This window comes from Eptatretus burgeri, chromosome 14, assembly GCF_056783735.1.
Source record: "Eptatretus burgeri isolate ZD-2024b chromosome 14, Ebu_testis_v1, whole genome shotgun sequence".
Classification (NCBI taxonomy): Eukaryota; Metazoa; Chordata; class Myxini; order Myxiniformes; family Myxinidae; genus Eptatretus; species Eptatretus burgeri.
In genome coordinates, this window is record NC_140974.1 from 9,814,646 (window position 1) to 9,833,708 (window position 19,063).

A 19,063-nucleotide genomic window follows, 5' to 3' on the forward strand; every position below is an offset into this window, starting at 1 on the left:
CCAATTGCCACCAAAAATTAATCAGCTGAGCGCCAGACCATGAACTATATTCCCATAAAGTTTGAAGACTATCCGATCAAAATTACTCAAAAAATAAGGGTTTCATCGACTCCCCTGATTTGCGACAAAGTGACCTTGACCTTCAAAATTTTGTGCGCTGAAAGGGACCTCTATAGGCCTCTGATATGCGAAGTTACAAAAATTTCCAATGATAACTGTGCTCTGCAGAATTTTTTATACGTGATTACAGACAAACAAAAAAACCCCCAAAAAAAACATACAAGCTGACTAACATATCTTGCAAAAACTTCGTTTTGGCAAGATAAACACAAAAACAAACAAACAAAAAAAAACCATGGAGTCTGGAACACTGACGGGTTCCTCCTGTGAAGCCCATTTTTCGATACCAATTCCCCTAAACGCTGCCAATACGCAATTATACGGTAGCTGTAAGTTAAAAACACGTTCAGTAAGTTCTGTGGTCGTCCGGAAGACGTCAAATACGTCTATATACATCAATATGCGTTGGAGATACGTTACTCATAGGTTCAAAGCATGTTACTCATAGGTTAGAAATAACTTTCGGGTACGCTAAACATTACCTCGACGTGTTTCGACTTATGAGTAACTTACAAGTAACGTGTGTCAACGATCGCGCAACGTGCCTACAACTTATGGCCAGCGTATGCAGAACGTGCGAGTCATACGCTGACATACGTCGAAAAAATTTGAGCATGTTAAAATTTGTCGACGAGCTCGGCGTACGACGTATGCCAGCGTGCTTCAGCGTGCTCTTAACGTATACAAAACTTACCCATAACGTATTTGACGCGTGCCAGCGTTTTAGACAAATTTTTCATACGTCGGCATATGCTGGCTAAATCGTCAAGGTGTGACAGCGGCTTAAGAGATTGGCTCAAAAACCATATAAAGCATGATATTTCAAAATTGTATTGATTGGGCCCAAGATGTTCTCATGGATCAGGCATTACGTGGTGGAGGTATGCGCTCTCCCGAGTGCCTTTCTAGTTTACATATGTTCTTGTTATATTTATTCTCTCACATTGACAATTATGGGAATAAATGTGCGTTGAATCTGAAAATGGTGGCGTATCTCCCTTTGTTCTGCCATGCTAGCAAATCACATACCATCCCATCACCCATTCTGTCTGGGAGAGGGTGTACCCTCCCTTAAAGTGGAGAGCCGGCCACACTCCACACGAAAAATGAAGAAGGTGGGAACATGTTAGTTTGAAGGATCGTAATGCTTTTTTGAAATATAAAAAATATTAAGTCGTGATTATGATATGAAGAATATAAATTTTTTTTTTGTTTTTTAACCATCATCCTATAGGTACAAGGGAAGTCGTATGACCCCTGAGTTGAAAAGCCCCGCTCGATTAAGAATCAGAAATTTCCTGGGCCGAGTTAAGGCGGCCTCTCCAACATTGCACAACATAATGGCATTTCTTCCCTCAACTTCGATCGTGTCAGGCTGGCTAGAGAGAGGTCAAAATGAGCTACAGCTGAAGTCTTCCAGATGAAAAATAGAGGCGAAATGCTCGAGCTCATTGTTTGATACACTCAGGATTAAAAAGTATCTGAAAGTAGAGCAAAACGATACCTCCTGTGTGAGCGACGTCGAAGATTCCCTTCTGTGTGTACATCACATGGACGGGGACCTCGTCGGGTGCAATTCAGATATCACATGATTTAAAATAAAATAAAATAAATCATGTTAATTTTATTAGCAGGAACACTAATTGTTGCCGTTTTAAAATCCTTGGTATTTTTTGATGAGATTACTTATATTGTTCGCATTTTACTGTCAAAGCTGCAGAAAGAAGCAATGAGGAATTCTGATGTACCATGCTTTGTTACACAGCATCAGTGTCGCTGAATCGCTGAAACAGTTTCTTGGAAATGGTTGTACTGGGTCGTTTGCTTTTGACTTCACAGCAGTCAACAGTGCAGGAATTTTGAATTTGGCCGCGATGCCGGCGACAGCTCACCTACTCTTTGCGATGGACACTGGGATCTTTAACATCCGTCAACTATTGCCAGCAAACGGGACCCTAAGTTTAACATCCATCCGAGGGATGGCACAAATATTTATGAATTAGACCGGCAGCCCAGAGACATTTGGTTGGACGAACCAAGGTACCAATATCTGACTATGGGAGTGTGTAGGGGGTCACCTGAAATGAACGGAAATGTGAGTCTTCCGGGTACCACCCGCTGCGTGTGGACCTGGGGGACCCCCCAAGGGGCCAAAAAATGGGTGCTACAGAGAGGTACCACTTAAATCCACCACCATGGTATGCTCACTGCAACGCCTATATCAACAACACAAACGGCAGACATTTTTCCCACTGCAAACGGCCCGCCAGACCCCCCCACAAAGGGCCTAAAAAATTTGGCTCGCATAGACGAGCGAGGTACCACTCAAAAATAATGCCAAATGAACAAGTTGAGTTCGTCGAGTACAAAATGTGTTACGCCAGACAAATAGTCCGCTGCACTACCGGTACCAGACACCCCCAAAATGGACCCCCTAGACACTGTGGTCCAACTAGGCTCACCTAGATATTGTAGGTACCAGCTGAAACCAAGTTTAAATGATCTATCACACCTTGGGAAATATAAAATGACCTGTGACAGAACAATTGTCCGCTGCCTTGGGCTTACCAGACCCCCCCCCCCCCCACCATGGACCATTAGGCCCATCTAGGCTAGCCTAGATAATATAGGTACCAGCTAAAACCAGGTTTAGATGATCAATCACAGCCGAGGGAATACAAAATGACCCATGCCAGAATAATTATCCATTGCCTTGGCCCTACCAGACCCCCCCCTAATAAGCCCTTGGGCCCAAGTAGGCTTGTCTAGATATTAAAGATATCAGCTGAACCAGGTTTATGTGATCAACCACAACCTTCGGCTCATGAATACAAAGTGACTCGTGTTAAAAAAAATTAACCACTGCATTGGCCATTTCCACAACAACCCATTTCAATAAGAAAAGAGAGACAAGAGGCTTAATAGTAGGTATAAACAGTTGGAGTGTCCTATTTGGCTTTCCATACATTTGGCTGAATTTGGTGACAAGCTCTCTTTAACTGCAGCCAAACAATATATCAACACTGGATTGGATGGAAGTTTGTGCAGTCAAGAGTCACTGTTTACGGCTGTTTGGGGTAAGTTGTTTTACTTTGCTACATAATACAGTTTGCTATTATAATGCAGGGATATCATGCATGATTCAGTTATTAGTGCTCAGTTGATAATTTAGGTTAAAACCAATGCCCTGGGGCAATGCCCAGAGCACATGGCCTGCAGAAAGGTCCCGTGAGTGACATGATGTGGTTGGGATCAAGTATCAACAACTGCATATGTTTAAAAAGCACTGTGGAATCTATGCAATAAACTATGCTATTATAGGACCAAGTACAATTTAAGCTAGAATATTATGTTATTTGATAGTGCGGTATCTTAACTAGGGACTACGGACTACGGACTAACAAAAACTACGGAAAGCCGTATCAGACATCCTATAGTACGGACATAATTGCAATGTCAGAAGTGATGCAGTGAGTGTATGCTTAAAATATTAAAATCAATAGACCCTTTGGAACAACACATGGCGTGCACATTATGTGAGCATTATCTGGGGTAATGCAGACTCCTCACAACCAGATCAAGATTTGGACTATAGGATGTCTGATACTGCTTTCCGTAGTTTTTCTTAAAGGCGGGAGATGGCTCTGTAAGCTTATCAAATTAAAGTCCCTAGTTAAGATACCGCACTATCAAATAACATAATATTCTAGCTTAAATTGTACTTGGTCCTATAATAGCATAGTTTATTGCATAGATTCCACAGTGTGGATCCACTGCAGTATGGATGGAAGGATGAAAATGGACATTAGACGCCCGACTGGTTTGCTGGACCTGCAGTACTAGAAAATCTCTTTGAAGATGTTTCTGTGAGTGATAGTACTGACGACGACGGGCAAACCGAGGACATGGAAGATACATTTGACATTGATGACACAAGTTCTGGACCAGAATGGAGCGATGACTCAGACACTGAAAATGAGATGTAACACTAGGTTCCCACTGTTGTGCGATCCGTTACGAACGCCACGATTGGCCATTCGTAGCTGATCATGGAATTTCTCTGAAATTTCACGTTTGGATACGAGGTGATGCGATTCGACACGTTCTGATACGATTTGTTGCGCTCGGATGCAATCTGTTCACGATTTGTCAATTTCAGGTGTCACGATCTGTCACAGTCTGATATTCCGTTCAGATACGATCACATACGTTCCGATAGGATTGCTTCGATTGAGTCCACGATTGGGTCTCGATCTGACATGATCATCACGATCGGGTTCCCCGAATTGGGACGATCTGGTACGTGCAGATACGTTCCGATACGTTCATCAAGAACAGATGCACTCCGTTACGATAGGATACCATTGTGGTCGCGATGTCTTTCACGATCATTAACGAGGGTGATCACGATTTGAGCTATGACTGGACCCCGACGGGTATATATACAGCCCGACTGACCATGGACTTCATTGTTTCTTGAACTTTTACAGAGTTGAGAATACATCTCAACAGAGCGTGGTGTTTGACTTGTCTAAGATCGATCCCGATCAAAACGATTTGGAAGCACGATTAGATGCGATCTGTCGCGCTTTGTTACGATGCAATACGATCTGATACGATGATCCCGATTGACAATTTATCGTGTTGATCGTAGAAAAAATGTGAACCGTTCAAAAATTTTCTACGATTAACGCGATTGCCACGACTGACCTCAAGATCTGATAAGATCTGATAGGATCACCACGATTAGTCCACGATTAAGACCACAATTTCAATCGTGCCGCACATCGTGATAGTGGGAACAGACTTTAAAACATGCCCTGCTGTTTGTCTGTGGGGGTACATTTCTAAATTCATGGGCAGTACCCTGAACTCAGACTTGCAAAAGTACACTGTGTTGAACCAAATCTTGCTATTTCTGGTTAAGAAGATCATCTTAACCTTTAAGCATTTTTTGTTAATTTTATAGATCAAGATTTAGTGTAAACCCAGGTGCCTGGTTTAACAGTTTCTTGGATGTATCTTAAAATGCCAGTGAGCTTTACTCTAATGACTGTGTGGTTTTAGCAATACATGCTCCCGTTGAAAGACCAAAATAGAAAATACCAACAGCTGCATATCTAGTGTGAGGTCATCATATCACTTCCATTTTTATTCGTAAATGAGGTGGGGGGGGGGGGTTTGCTTGAAAAAAAAATTACCAAAGCAACTTGCACAACTGTTGGCACAGTAATCATTTACATTTTCTTTCAAAAGCTCAAATCATTTTCTATTTTTGCCATAAGAAACTTTTCATTTTTTACAGGTGTCCTCTAAATTCAAGTACAGTTATCATGGTGACCTCGAGATTTTGATCTTTAGGTAATGTAATGAGCCAGACAAAGGTTCGAGACCAACTGATTTGTATTAATTCTCACACACTGAGGCAGCCGTGTTGCGTGCATGCACAACAACCCCAACAACCCTTATTGCTACATCTTCCCCCTCAATGTTCAAAAACACACATAAGTGGCCAAAATTTATAACTAGTACCACCCCAATTAATCAAGCAACAAAACCACACAAAAACATTGCAACAAATACACCAAAGTACAGTAGTAAATAATTAGGCAGCTCAAACTCAGAGAGGAGATTCAAACTTAATACCACGTAATCATTGAGATGCGTGGGTAGTCTCTTGATACGAGAAGAAGAGCGAATAGGTGGTGCCACTACTTGTGTAGAGACTGCCTCAGGCTGCAAGGTTGAGGATGCTTGCTCAGCTGGATCTTGTGAATGAGGCATTGTTGTGGACCGATTCGCCAACTGGTCCTCAACTGGAAGAGGGGTGATAGGTGGAGGAAACTCCAAGGTCTTCCGTAGGTGCTTGCGGTTGCGGCGGTAAACCTGGCCATCTTGCGTCATCACATGATACGAACGGGGCGCACAGTGTGTTGCAGTGACAACTGCTGGCTCCCAGACCTTTTCTTGCCTGATACGGATGCTTTCACCAGGAGTAAGTGGTGGGAGCTCTTTGGAGTTCCGGTCGTAAAATTTCTTCGCAACCTGTTGACGCCGTACCAATAGCTGACGTGCTTCTGCCGGAATGTGCGGTTGCAAAATTCGCTCTGTCATAGGTAGCCTGTCTCTGAGCCTTCGATTCATCAATAGCTGCGCTGGGAAGTAGGGTAATCCTGCTATGGGACTGTTTCGGTATGTCAACAGGGTCAAGTCCAAGTCCTCTCCGGATTATAGAGCTTTCCTGAGGCCTTGTTTGACAGTCCGTATTGTACGTTCAGCCTGTCCATTTGATTGAGCGTACGTAGGGCTCGATGTTATGATGTGAAATCCCCATCCCTGGGCGAATCTATTTCATTCTGCACTTGCGAATGGCATGTTGTCAGCCATCAGTTACTGAGGAATGCCGTGTCTCACGAACGTTGGCTTGAGTGCATCAACGATGTGCTTGGCAGCAAGACCAGGGACCCGAATAACCTCTGGGTATTTTGAGAAATAGTCTACTACTACAAGGAAATGTTTCCCTGCAAATTGAAAGAGGTCAGCCCCGACTTTCTGCCATGGTCCTTGTGGAACTTCCTGTGGCATGAACGGTTCTTTGCAATTGGCTGGTCGAAACTTTGCACACACTGGACATTGGGCTACAAGTTGCTTGATGTCACTGCTCATTCCAGGCCAGAACACGACTGGACGGGCTCTGGCTTTGCTTTTTTCCTGTCCAAAATGGCCTTCATGGATCGTACTGAGTATACTGCGACGCTGTGCTTTCGGGATTATTATGCGTTCCCCAGCAAAGAGCAGACCATGGGCAAGATGTAGTTCATGTCTGGTGTCCCAATACGGCTTGATGATGGGTGGCAAGTTGGATTTGTGGGACGGCCATCCATTCACGATAACTCTGGCTAAAATCTGAAGAGCATTATCATCCGAGGTTGCAGAGCGTAGGGTCTCCAGTCTGTGTTGGCTTACTGGCAAATGGGATATTAACTGATGTACCCTCATCTGCATGTTTTCAAATAACACACTGGCAGTTGGTACAGTGCCAGAAGGAGCTCTCGAGAGTGTCAGGAATATACAGGAGCTTGCCAGGCACATACTTGAGTTCCAAGTCATAACGAAGAAGACGAAGCAACATCATTTGTAATCTGGGTGACACTCTGTGAAGCGGTTTTCCAACGATGGTCACCAACGGCTTGTGGTCTGTCTGTACCTCTGTATTGTACCCATATACATAGTAGTGGAACCTTTCTACTGCAAAACCTCACCAAGCAGTTCCTTTTCTATCTGAGCGTAATTTTGCTCTGCAACTGATAGTGACCGAGAGGCATAAGCAACTGGGTGTCCTTGTTGGAGCAAACATGCTCCTAGGCCAGAAGACGATGCATCAGCTTGGATGACCGATGGTTTGGAAGGCTCAAAAAACTTCAGGACTGGTGCCTGAGAAATTGCCTGCTTGAGGGTGTTGAATGCTGCCGCGTGTTCAGGGTGCCACTGCCATTGCACGTCCTTCTTCAATAAATCACGTAGCGGAGCCGTGATCGTCGACATGTTCGGAACGAAGCGTGCGAGGTAGTTAAAGACTCCCCAGGCACGCTGTAGGTCCGCTTTGGACGTGGGTATTGGCAGATTTGTGACTGCGTGGCCGACTTTGGCCACACCTGGTCTGAGGCCTTCGGCAGTGACTACGTGCCCCATATAACTGACCTCTGACACCTTCCACTGAATCTTCTTCTGATTAAATTTTACGTTGCAGGACCGAGCACACTTGAGCAGTTTGCCCACAATCTCGTCGTGTTGCGCTTCGTCAGCTGCAGCCACAATCATGTCATCAGCAATGAAATGCACCCCTTCAAGGTCACCAAAGGCACTTTGATTGCGACTCTGCAGTACTTCGCTTGCGGAACTAAGTCCGAAAGGCATTCTATTAAAACAATATCTTCCAAAAGGAGTGTTAAAAGTGCACATCAATGCACTCCCCTTGTCTAATAGAACCTGCCAGAAAGAGTCCTTTTGATCAAAGATATAAAACACACGTTTACCTCCTAACCGGCTGATTACATCCTCGGGAGTGGGGATCTGATGGTGCTCTCGTTTTAGCACTTTATTTAAATTCCTTGGATCTAAACATAACCGCAACGAGTTATCCTTTTCGACGATCACGAGGTTATGGACCCAGTCCGTGGGTCCATTCACCTGCATAATGACACCTCTTGATTCCATTTCCTCGAGCTTCTGCTTGAGACGATCATGCAAGCTATGTGGAGTTCGACGTGGAGGTTCGATCACTGGACGAAATCCATCTACTTCAATATGGTAGGGACGGTCAAACTTTCCAAGCCCTTGAAAGACATCTGCATATGCCTGGTTTATACCGGGCAATGTAAGTGGTTATGGCTGCAGGTGCATGGAGCAAATATTCACCTTGTTATCACTAATTTTAATCAAGTCGAGGGCAATGCAAGCCGACAATCCGAGAATAGGTGGTGCTCAATGATATAGAACTCAAACGTGCCCTCGCAGTTTTCTGTTTAGCAGCAAAGGTTAGCTTTACCTTTGTGGGAAACCTGGTGCCCCCCATAGGCTTTGAGTGTGACGGACGAACTATGGATGTGGGGTCTCGTTGGCAGTTTCTGATAAAGAGCAAGAGGCATGACAGATGTCTGCGCACCAGTGTCCAACTTGACCTTCACCTTCAGCCCTTCAATTGATATGTTTGCGAAGCAATTCTTGCCAGCGACAGTATCAACGCCATCAATAAACAACTGATCAAGATTTACATCATACTCACTATCCCTGTGTGTGTCAATGGTGTGCACTCGTCTACGAGGTTCAGCACAGCACATTCTTATGAAGTGGCCCATCCGGCCACAATTGTTGCAGTTCCTTTCTTTAGCTGGGCATTCGTGCACTCTTTTCTTCTGGTATCCACATCGTGAACACATACCAGTGGTCGGTGGCCCTTCCGGGGTCAAAGAGGAGCGGTGTTCATTGTGGGGAGCATAGGACGCAAGTCCGACATGGCGAAAACGATATGGTCTCAAACCATGTTCTCCGTTTCCGCAAAACTGCATGATCTGGCCTTCATCCTCAACTCGGTGACATACTGGTCAAAGGGTTGACCCTATTGCTGTCGGGTTTCCCAAAAACGGTGCCTTTCATAGACTACATTTATTCTCGGATTACAATATTCCTCAAACTTCTCACATACCGAGTCGAGATTCTTACTGTCCGTGGGATCGCTGAACGTGAATGTGTTGTACACTTCCACTGCAGCCTCACCGGCACAACGCAACAATATGGCGACTTTCTTGCTCTCCGGTATGGACTCTGAACTCTGTCCTGATTCTTCCAAAAATAGCTCGAACAGCTGTCTCCATCGGCGCCAAGCATCACCGAGGTTAGAAGCATCCATAGTCAGTGGCGGGGTGGTTTAAAACAATCCATCATCGGTCGAATGTGAATACACCGCTGCCACCATGTAATGAGCCACACAAAGGTTCAAGACCAACTGACTTGTTTTTATTCACACACACCGAGGCAGCCGTGTTGCGCGCATGCGCAACAACCCCAACAGATAATGTTAGAAAACTGAAATGATTACCGTAATTTCAAAATGCTTAAATCCCACACAAATAAGTTTAGAGGACATCTTATTGGGCATCTTCCAACTACTGTTACACAATTTGGTGTTAATATCTTTGGGATTTAAAGGTTTAAATAACGATGTAACATAATGAAAGTAATTTTCCTTTGGGGTAGGGTTAACATTTGAGTCTGTTATTCTTTAATGAATCATTCCTTACAAGTACATTAATAATAAACTTTTAAAATACATTGGGCCATATACAATGAGCTAGGAATCAAAATGTCAATTTTGGACCACATGTTTGCCTTCGGGCTAAATGTTTGCTTTAAATGGTCAATCACACTTTGGGGTATACAAAATGACCAATGACAAAACAATTATCCGCTGCCTTATGTCTACCAGACCCCCCCCCCCCAAGTTGGACACAATTAAGGGACTATTTCAGGAGTCTGGTAAGACCAAGGCAATGGATAATTGTTCTGGCATGAGTCATTTTGTATTCCCTAGGCTGTGATTGATCACTTAAAACTGGTTTTAGCTGGTACCTTTAATATCTAGGCTAGCCTAGATGGGCCCAAGGACCCATTGGGGGGGGGGAGGGGGGGGAGAATCTGGTCAGCCCAAGGCAGCGGATAATTGTTCTGTCATAGGTCATTTTATATTTCCCAAGGTGTGATAGATCATTTAAACTTGGTTACAGCTGGTACCAACAATATCGAGGCTTGCCTAGTTGGACCGCAGTGTCGAGGGGGTCCATTTTGGGGTGTCTGGTACCGGTAGTGCAGCGTACTATTTGTCTGGCGTAACCCATTTTGTACTCTACAAACTCAACTTGTTCATTACCTTCGCAAACTTTGTTGCGAAGGTTGTTTTGATTGCTGTGTATTTATTTATTTATTTCTTTATTTATTTATTTATTTCTTCATTTGTGAATATGTGTGTTTGTTTGTTTGTTTGTTTGTTATTCGCATAACTCCAAAAGTATTGAACTGAATCGCAGCAAATTTGGTGTGATGATTGGTTATTATCTGAGGACCATTTGATTAGATTTTTGGAGCGATCGGGTCAAAGGTCAAGGTCAAGGTCATGAAAAAGTCAAAATCGTCTTTTTACCATAACGCGGTCAATTTGTATCCAATTTGCATGCAACGAATGCCAAAATGTTCAGAATTCAATGCCCCTTCTTGTGATATGTGACATGACACAATGACGTAATAACCCTTATTAGCGGTTGGGAGTCAAAGGTCAGGGGGGGTCACGACATTGCAAAATGTGCGGTTTGTCATAACACGGTCAATTCTTATCCGATTTGCATGAAACCAACACCAAAATGTTGACTGTTCTGTTCCCCACACTCTAATACCAATTACAAAATAAAGAGTACAAAGGTCAAGGTCGAGGTCATGAAAAGGTCAAAATCGTCATTTTGCCATAGTGCGGTCGATTTTTATCCAATTTTCATGCAACTAATGCCAAAATGTTGTGAATTCAATGCTCAATCTTGTGATATACGATATGACACAAAGACGCCATTACCTTTGTTAGCGGTTTGGCTCAAAGGTCAAGGGGGTCAACGACCTTTATTATCATAACGTGGTCAATTCTTATACAATTTGCATGCAAGTAGATTCAAAATGTTTAGAATTCAATTCCCTATCCTGTGATGTGTAATATTTGACAGTAACTTTATTGGTGAGTTAAAAGCATTGGGGGGGGGGGGAGGTGTCACTGAACTTATTTCTTATAATGTGACCAGTTGTCATCAGATTGACTTGACACCGACACCCAAAAAGGTCAGGGAGTTCATACAGAAATTGTACAATGTACGTGAATCAGTGTCAAACAGCAGGAAATTTAATGTTTTTAAGCCATCATAACACATATGAGATGGCAGATGTGGTATTGGATTAAATACCCTCACAATCAATGGTTTCTGGGGGGGGGGGCAAAATGTAGCGTTGGCGAAGGTATGCGCTCTACTTTTGCATTATTTTTGAGTGGTACCTCGCTCGTCTATGCTAGCCCAATTTTGTAGGCCCTTTGTGAGGGGTCTGGCGGGCCTTTTGCAGTGGGAAAAATGTCTGCCGTTTGTGTTGTTGATATAGGCGTGGCAGCGAGCACACCATGGTGGTAGATTTAAGTGGTACCTAACTCATCTATGTAGCACCCATTTTTTGGCCCCTTGGGGGGTCCCCCAGGTCCACACGCAGCGGGTGGTACCCGGCAGACTCCCATTTCCATTAATTTCAGGTAACCCCCGACACACTCCCATAGTCAGATATTGGTACCTTGTTTGTCTAACCAAACGTCTCTGGGCTGCCGGTCTAAATTACCCTGCCTGTGAAACAACGGGGTGAAATTTATATCTGGGTCAAGATTCAAACCCAGCCTCGACAGCTTAGAGGCTTATGTGCATACAACTACGCCATCCTCTGCAGTCTTATAATCCCTCAATTACACTGTTTAAAAATCCCTCTTCACCCCCCCCCTACCCTCCTCAATCCCCTTCCAGGTGTAATACAATCGAGTTTAACCCTGCCTTTTAGTAGGGCTCAGAATTCATGCAATTCTCACACTGCATCCATTTGGCCTCGTTAGTCCCAAAATATAAACACAATCTCCCGTGGCTGCACTCGCTCCTCTCTGCTCAAAATATCTCCAATGCAAATTCCTGAAATATTTCACTTACTGCTTAATTGTGTATCGTTTTCCCATAACCAGGTGCAAAGTGAAAAATTCTAAAATCCTTCAATTAAACTGAAAATTGCTAGATTGTTTTCAATTCGAGTTCAGTTTGTTTTTAAGTTTGATACAGATTGACTATTTAATATGAGGATTTTACAAAAAAAAACAAAAACAAACAGCATTTCCATTGATATTTAGCATAGAATCTGCTTGGACTACGACAAAAGAACATTTGTGAAAATTACATACCTCAAAAAGATTATCACAGAAACCTGAAATGGGAAAGGCTTTTGATGCAAACTTGGCAACGTTGGGCATGTTCACAAAACCTTTCCAGACCTCTTTGAGGAAAGAAAACGACCGCGCGTCCGGAACTCCTCCGTGATCCGGAGACCTGTACGTGCGGCACATCAAAACAGTCCTTAGGGTGCCATCAGCATCCGCTACACGTGTGCGAGGGGTGAGAAATATACCATCAGAGATGGGGAATCCCCCGCCATTGAATGAAAAAGGTCATACATATTCCAGATAATGAGGGAGGTGAATTGCAAACAAGACACCATTTGGTCATCATCTTGAAAAAGTTCCCCAGGGGTGAGGAACGTAGTAACCAAAAATAATTGAAATCAGATAAGCGGTTTTCCATTTATTACAAAAAACATTTTTTTCAAGATGGCCACCCCAGTCGGCCATCTTGGATCCGGCAATGCCCAAAATCAATAGGGTTCTTCCTTTTCAGGTGGTACATGTGTGACCCAAATTTGAAATCGATATGGTGAACAGTTTATGAGTAATCGCACTCACAGCTATAAATGTTGACGCCGCCCCAGTCGGCCATCTTGGATCCGGCCACGCCCAAAATCAATAGGGTTCTTCCTTTTCAGGTGGTACATGTGTGACCCAAATTTGAAATCGATATGGTGAACAGTTTATGAGTAATCGCACTCACAGCTATAAATGTTGACGCCGCCCCAGTCGGCCATCTTGGATCCGGCCACGCCCAAAATCAATAGGGTTCTTCCTTTTCAGGTGGTACATGTGTGACCCAAATTTCAAATCGATATGGCGAACAGTTTGTGAGTTATCGCACTCACAGCTATAAATGTTGACGCCCAGCCAGCCAGCCAGCCGGACGGACGACCCGGGTGATAACAATATCCCCCTTCCGCCACGCGGCGGGGCATAAAAACGGGACATTGAAAGGGATCTTTTTATTGAAAATAAAATAAAATAAAATAAAAAGCTGAAAGGGCTAAACGGTAACACGATGGCCATGCAATGGTCCCACTTTGCAACGATGAAAAGGTGAGCGATCGAGTGCGTGAACACGCTGCGTTGTGTGGAAAAGGCTGCACAGCGTTTCGCACCTTTGGTGCTTGCACCAAACCTAAGCGGCTGTCGACTTCAGATCATGATATCAAAACTTCGGTCTCTACACATTTGGTGCCATACTAGAGGGGGCTATAGAGTGAGGAAGCACGTCCTTTAAAAGCACATGATAATTTATTTATCTTTCAGAAGTTCATCAACATATCTGATACCAATGTAAAGAAATGAGAGAGAGAGAGCGAGAGAGAGCGAGAGAGACAGACAGACAGACAGACAGAGAGAGAGAGAGACAAACTTGAGCAAGCTCAAAAACTTGCACCGATACCTTTTAAACAGCGCCCATCATAACAAGCATGGGGAAACTTACTTTGAGGAGCTATTAAGTACACAGGGAAAAGGTTAAAGGGGGTGGATATCTTATTTTTGGAATGTAGCACAAGGCTGTGGGATAGCATCATTGGCTGAGGGCGCGGCTGAGCTGCTGATGCAACGTCCTCTGTGGGTTAGGAAAGGGATTTGTAATTTGTTCAGGGTGCCAGCGATTGCTCACCTACACTTTGCGAAGGACACCGTGGGATCTTTAACGTTCGCAAACTAACGCTGCCAGACAGGAGCCCAGTTTAATGTCCATCCGAGGGACAGCACACACATTGCTGAATCACCCGAACTGTAAATCACCAGGATGACAGTTTAAAGCTGGGTCGGGATTCAAACGCAGGCTGGACAGCTTAGAAATGAGTGTGCATACAAGTAGGCCATCTTCCAACCCACAGCAATGTGCATGTGTTTAAATCATGCACATCACTTTTCAAGCTACAAATAAATTGGGTGCCTGCCTATATTTTTCACCCAATTCCACTTTACATCCCTGCAAGAAAGTCAGGGTAGGGTCTAACAACTGGAATCTCCTGGTTGTTCCTCATACTCTGATGAAAACTTTTGGCAACTGAGGATTCTTCAGATACTCAACTGTCACTTTCTCTGCCTTTTTTAAAATCCGTACGACCTCATAAAATTGCATCTTCTTACATTTACTTCTCCTTCATTTTTATTTTTTAAACTTTGCTCAGCTCTTCTTTCTTTGAAAAGTGCTTTGAGAATTTACTTTTGAATGAAAAGTGTGAAATGTACAACTTCTTCCAGGAGCCTGATGGAATTGCCCTCCAAAAAAAAAATAATAATAATAATCAAAAAATTTAAAATTCCACAGGTCCAAATGAAAAGGCCGCCAGGGGTCTGTTCATTTAAAGCGACACAATTTTGCAAAAGTTCAAATGAAGTGAAATTATGCTAAATTATGCAAATGACATGAGCAATTATGCTAAAGAAACATTTTTATTTCTGGAGTTATTATAATAAGTTCCTCCATGTTACCACCAACCTGTGCTCCATCCCTGCGACTTGGCTGTCCGACGTCAGCGGTGAAGCTGCGGGACCCTTTTCCTCCTGGGATCTGCCCGGAGGGCTCACTAAACCAGGCCACGAAGATCCCGTGCCGGAGTTGTCAGCAGAGGGAGCCAGCTCATGACTGGGCCGTCGGTTGGTTGTGGTGACCGTAGTCGCCACCCTCACCTTCTTCGTCGCAGGTTCGTCTGTTGGAGGGGCTATTTTTCCTGCTCGAGTTGACGAGTGGGAGAGTGAAGGAAGACATTTAAGATAGGTGTAAGACCGAAATGAGGGATCACTTGGCTCACATGGAGTGGACGTAATCAATCACATAACGTCATTATTTGAAATGCCAAACCGATCAACGATGACCGATAACAATCACACAGACAGACTCGAGCGAGGGAGTTCACCACCCGTGCTAACCTGTACAAATCTTGCAGTTTGAATCAAACAGATGCTGTTTGTGTTTTTCTGTCGTATCAATGGCGATGACCCCATCATCATCTGGTGCATCCGGATTTCTGGCTTCAGAATCCTGCGCCACCCCAGGTAAATGCATGTTCCACAAAGGTCATGAAAAACACAAGGATAACAACGAAAAAATCCTTTGTTTTAATTCTGATTTCATGGAACCCATTTAGGGCCTAACACAAGTATAAACTGCTCCTCATCCTATCAATACAACTTTCACAAATTGCGTTTAAGTACGTTTGAGCAGATTTGAACCCTTGAACCAAAGGTCACCTCTCTGTCTGTTAGTAACGCGGTCTCTTCGATCTCGATCTCGCCCTTGTGAGTGATCTTCGTAATCGGGCGCCTTTCGATTTCTCGTTGTTCTTTCTCTATCATTTCCAAGGTCTGTATCAAGGAAATCACAACTGACGATCTGAGATTCAAATAACAGCAGAATTATCCTTTAACACATGAACAACCTCCATTTAGATGAGAGAAGGAAATAAGGTGGGTACACACGTGTTTATTTTCACGCTCACGCCATTCAGCCAGCTCCTTCGAAGCAAGATCTTCGGGACTCATTCGAACGAGCTTTGATGGAGAAATCTCACCCCTGATCACACGGTAAAAGAGGCCCTGGGCAGGAAAACGCACAAAACTAAACTCATAGCTCCACAAGGCCCAAAAGCACCACAGATGACTCAGAAGGAGGGTGTAAACGAACCACAGCATTGTGGTACCTTTGTAATATATGGAAAGTCAAACAATACGTAAGAGCTTGCATAAAAGGCAAAAATTGGCGCATGTAAGGAAGGGTTCAAGAGATCCCCCCCCCCCCTACATCCGTGGCAATGAAGAGTAAAAGCAAAGCGATGCAGGGAATACAAACAAAACAAATATTTGGTTTTACAAACAGAAGGAGAAAGGACAGAAGGGAAGAACAGATCAAGAGAAAGTACAGCAGTGAACCCCAGTATGTCTCACCCAAACTCCACACCTGGACTTACATGGTGAAAAACAAAACAAAACAAATAAATACCTGCAGGTCCTGGTGTGGAGATGGGAGAGTTTGGTGGAGATATAAAAGATGGTGAAGTCATAGTTCCATAGTATTAGCCATAACTCCTCCCCACTAGGAGAATTGTGATGAAGCAGGAATGAAAAGGGAGGGTGGGTAGAATTGGAAAGCGAGAGGAAACCCACCTGAAGCCAAAATGATCCTCTACATTGGTCAATGAAGGGAAAGTGGCCATGACAACCGCCTCATAAAGACAGGTGAGAGAACATCACTAACCAGTAAAGATATCGATTGGAGGTTAACACCCATCCCCAACCTACACTTTCTGGCTGCCACCTCCAACAGCAGCAAGAATATCGGCATCAAGCAAGGTGACAAAAGCAACCTAGATACCACTGCATTCATAAGTGTCACCAGAAAATGGAGAGGGAACTGAGGTGTGTGTGTGTGTGTGTGTGTGTGTGTGTGTGTGTGTGTGTGTGTGTGTGTGTGTGTGTGTGTGTGTGTGTGTGTGTGTGTGTGTGTGTGTGTGTGTGTGTGTGTGTGTGTGTGTGTGTGTGTTGTGGGGGGGGTGGAGGGGAAGGTGAGGAGGTTGGACTTCAGATACCTGGTTTTTAGTGTCCTTCAGGTTGAACATGAGGCTTCGATATCTCTTCTTGTACTTATTGTCTGTGTCGTGGAACAAGGAGTAAAGTTCTCTCTCGATGTACTCAGAAAGCTTGTACACTTGGTCTTCCTTAACAGTCAGGCTTTCAGAATCCTTCAACCTGGGCGAAGCCATGAAGTAAACGAGGCATTTAAAAAAAATATATATATATATATTTAAAAAAACGTTAATTTCAATGCACATTTACCAATGGGAGTTTAGATTGATTGTTCGGAGGATGGATGACCCATGTGCTCCATGACTGCACAAGAGAACAGTGAAATGTATAATTCGCAAAGTTTACACCAATTGAGTTGTTTTTCTCTTCTTTTTTTTCCAAAGCTACAGCATCCGAGCCTCTTGTCGGAGCTTGTACATATAACATTCGAATACAAGGAAAGGGTCATGTGCTTTTTCATGAATAACAACATCAGTGAACAATGGGGGGAAAAAAAAATGTTGTGTACAAAATCTGGGCTCAAGGAAGAGCAGGGTAGCAGAGGTCAAAAAAGGCAACGTATTCATTTACTAAAGGAAGGTCGTGTTTAACAAACTTATTGGAGTTCTATAAACAATAAACAGAAGTTCTTTATACTGTTTATAAAACAAAGCAGTTTCTGATTGGGTGCTTGAGGGAATGGCAGTGGACAGAGTATAATCGAGACTTTCAGAAGGCCTTTGATAAAGCACCACATCGGAGGTTGTTTGCCAGGGTGAGGGCTTGTGGAGTGGTCGGTCAGGTAGCTAACCGGATTGGAAACTGGATCAGTGATGGGAAGCAAAGAGTGTCTGAGAGGGAGGATGTCTTGCTGGGGGGATGTAAGTAGTGTGGTACCTCAGGGATCAGTACTCAGACTATTACTATTCATAATTTACATCAACAATTTGGATTGTGGGGTCATGAATAGGCTTTCCACATTTGCAGATGACACCAACCTTGGAGGGAAGGTAGACAGTGCAACAGGAGGTGATGAGATTCAAGGACGTCCAGAAACAGTCCTTTCATGTGTTGGGCAAAATATTGACAAGATGCGGTTTAAAATAAAGAAATGGAAGGTGCTGGGGATGAGTAAGAACAAGCAAAGTAGGGATTATATAAAGGAAGGGGCAATATTGTTGCATGCAACACAGGAGAACAATCTGTGGAGGTAAGAGATATGGGGGGGAGGAGTGGATGGGGTGGGAAGGGAAGCAGACAACACAGTACACAGTGCCAGACAAGTCGGTAAAGCAAGCAGGGATTTAGGTTATATTCATAGAGGGATAAATGATAAATCAAGAGGTGATTTTAACACTGTACATTAATTTAATAACACCTCATTGAGAATAGTGTGTCCAGTGTTGATCACCACATCTGGGGAAAGACATACAGTAGCTGTTGACCTCCACAGGGAGGGTTCAGAAAAGGGCTGCGAGATCAATTGTGCGTCGAGCTATACGAAGCTTTGAGAAGCGGCTGAAGGAGACAGTTATTTATACATTTAGAAGGGAGGTGATTACAAGGGGATCTCATAAATGAGGTTTCAGATGATGATGGGTCCTGTATGGACAAAATAAGTACAGAAGATTTTTTTTTTCAACAGAATGGGCATTGACAGGATTAGAGCCTGACAATAGTAGTAAGGCAGGGGTCTTTCACTCAAAGAGTGGTTAATGCAAGTAATGGTCTCCTTGGAACGGTAGTGGCGGCAGAAACAATCGATATATTTCAATTTGAGTTAAAAAGCGACCGAGAGGCCTTGGGGATAGATAGGTAAACAGATATTGGTAGGTAGCTGAGGTGCGGATCAGTGATTGTGGTATCTGTGAGGACTCGTCAAAAAGTAAAGGTGTTTTTGGT

At 43.7% G+C, this 19,063-nt stretch overlaps 1 protein-coding gene across 9 annotated transcripts in view; it reads right to left on the reverse strand.

The window, feature by feature from the left end:
* LOC147012629 (death-inducer obliterator 1-like) overlaps positions 1–19,063 on the reverse strand; it is a 135,655-nt gene that overhangs the window by 50,991 nt on the left and 65,601 nt on the right. For all 9 annotated transcript variants that reach the window (XM_085853647.1, XM_085853646.1, XM_085853644.1 and 6 more), the window contains 6 exons: positions 17,185–17,344; positions 16,079–16,195; positions 15,851–15,964; positions 15,530–15,641; positions 15,099–15,330; positions 12,638–12,782 (listed from right to left, as the gene is read on the reverse strand). In XM_085853647.1, the coding sequence (XP_085709773.1) occupies positions 12,638–12,782; positions 15,099–15,330; positions 15,530–15,641; positions 15,851–15,964; positions 16,079–16,195; positions 17,185–17,344 (880 nt within the window). The remainder of the gene's footprint in view (positions 1–12,637; positions 12,783–15,098; positions 15,331–15,529; positions 15,642–15,850; positions 15,965–16,078; positions 16,196–17,184; positions 17,345–19,063) is intronic.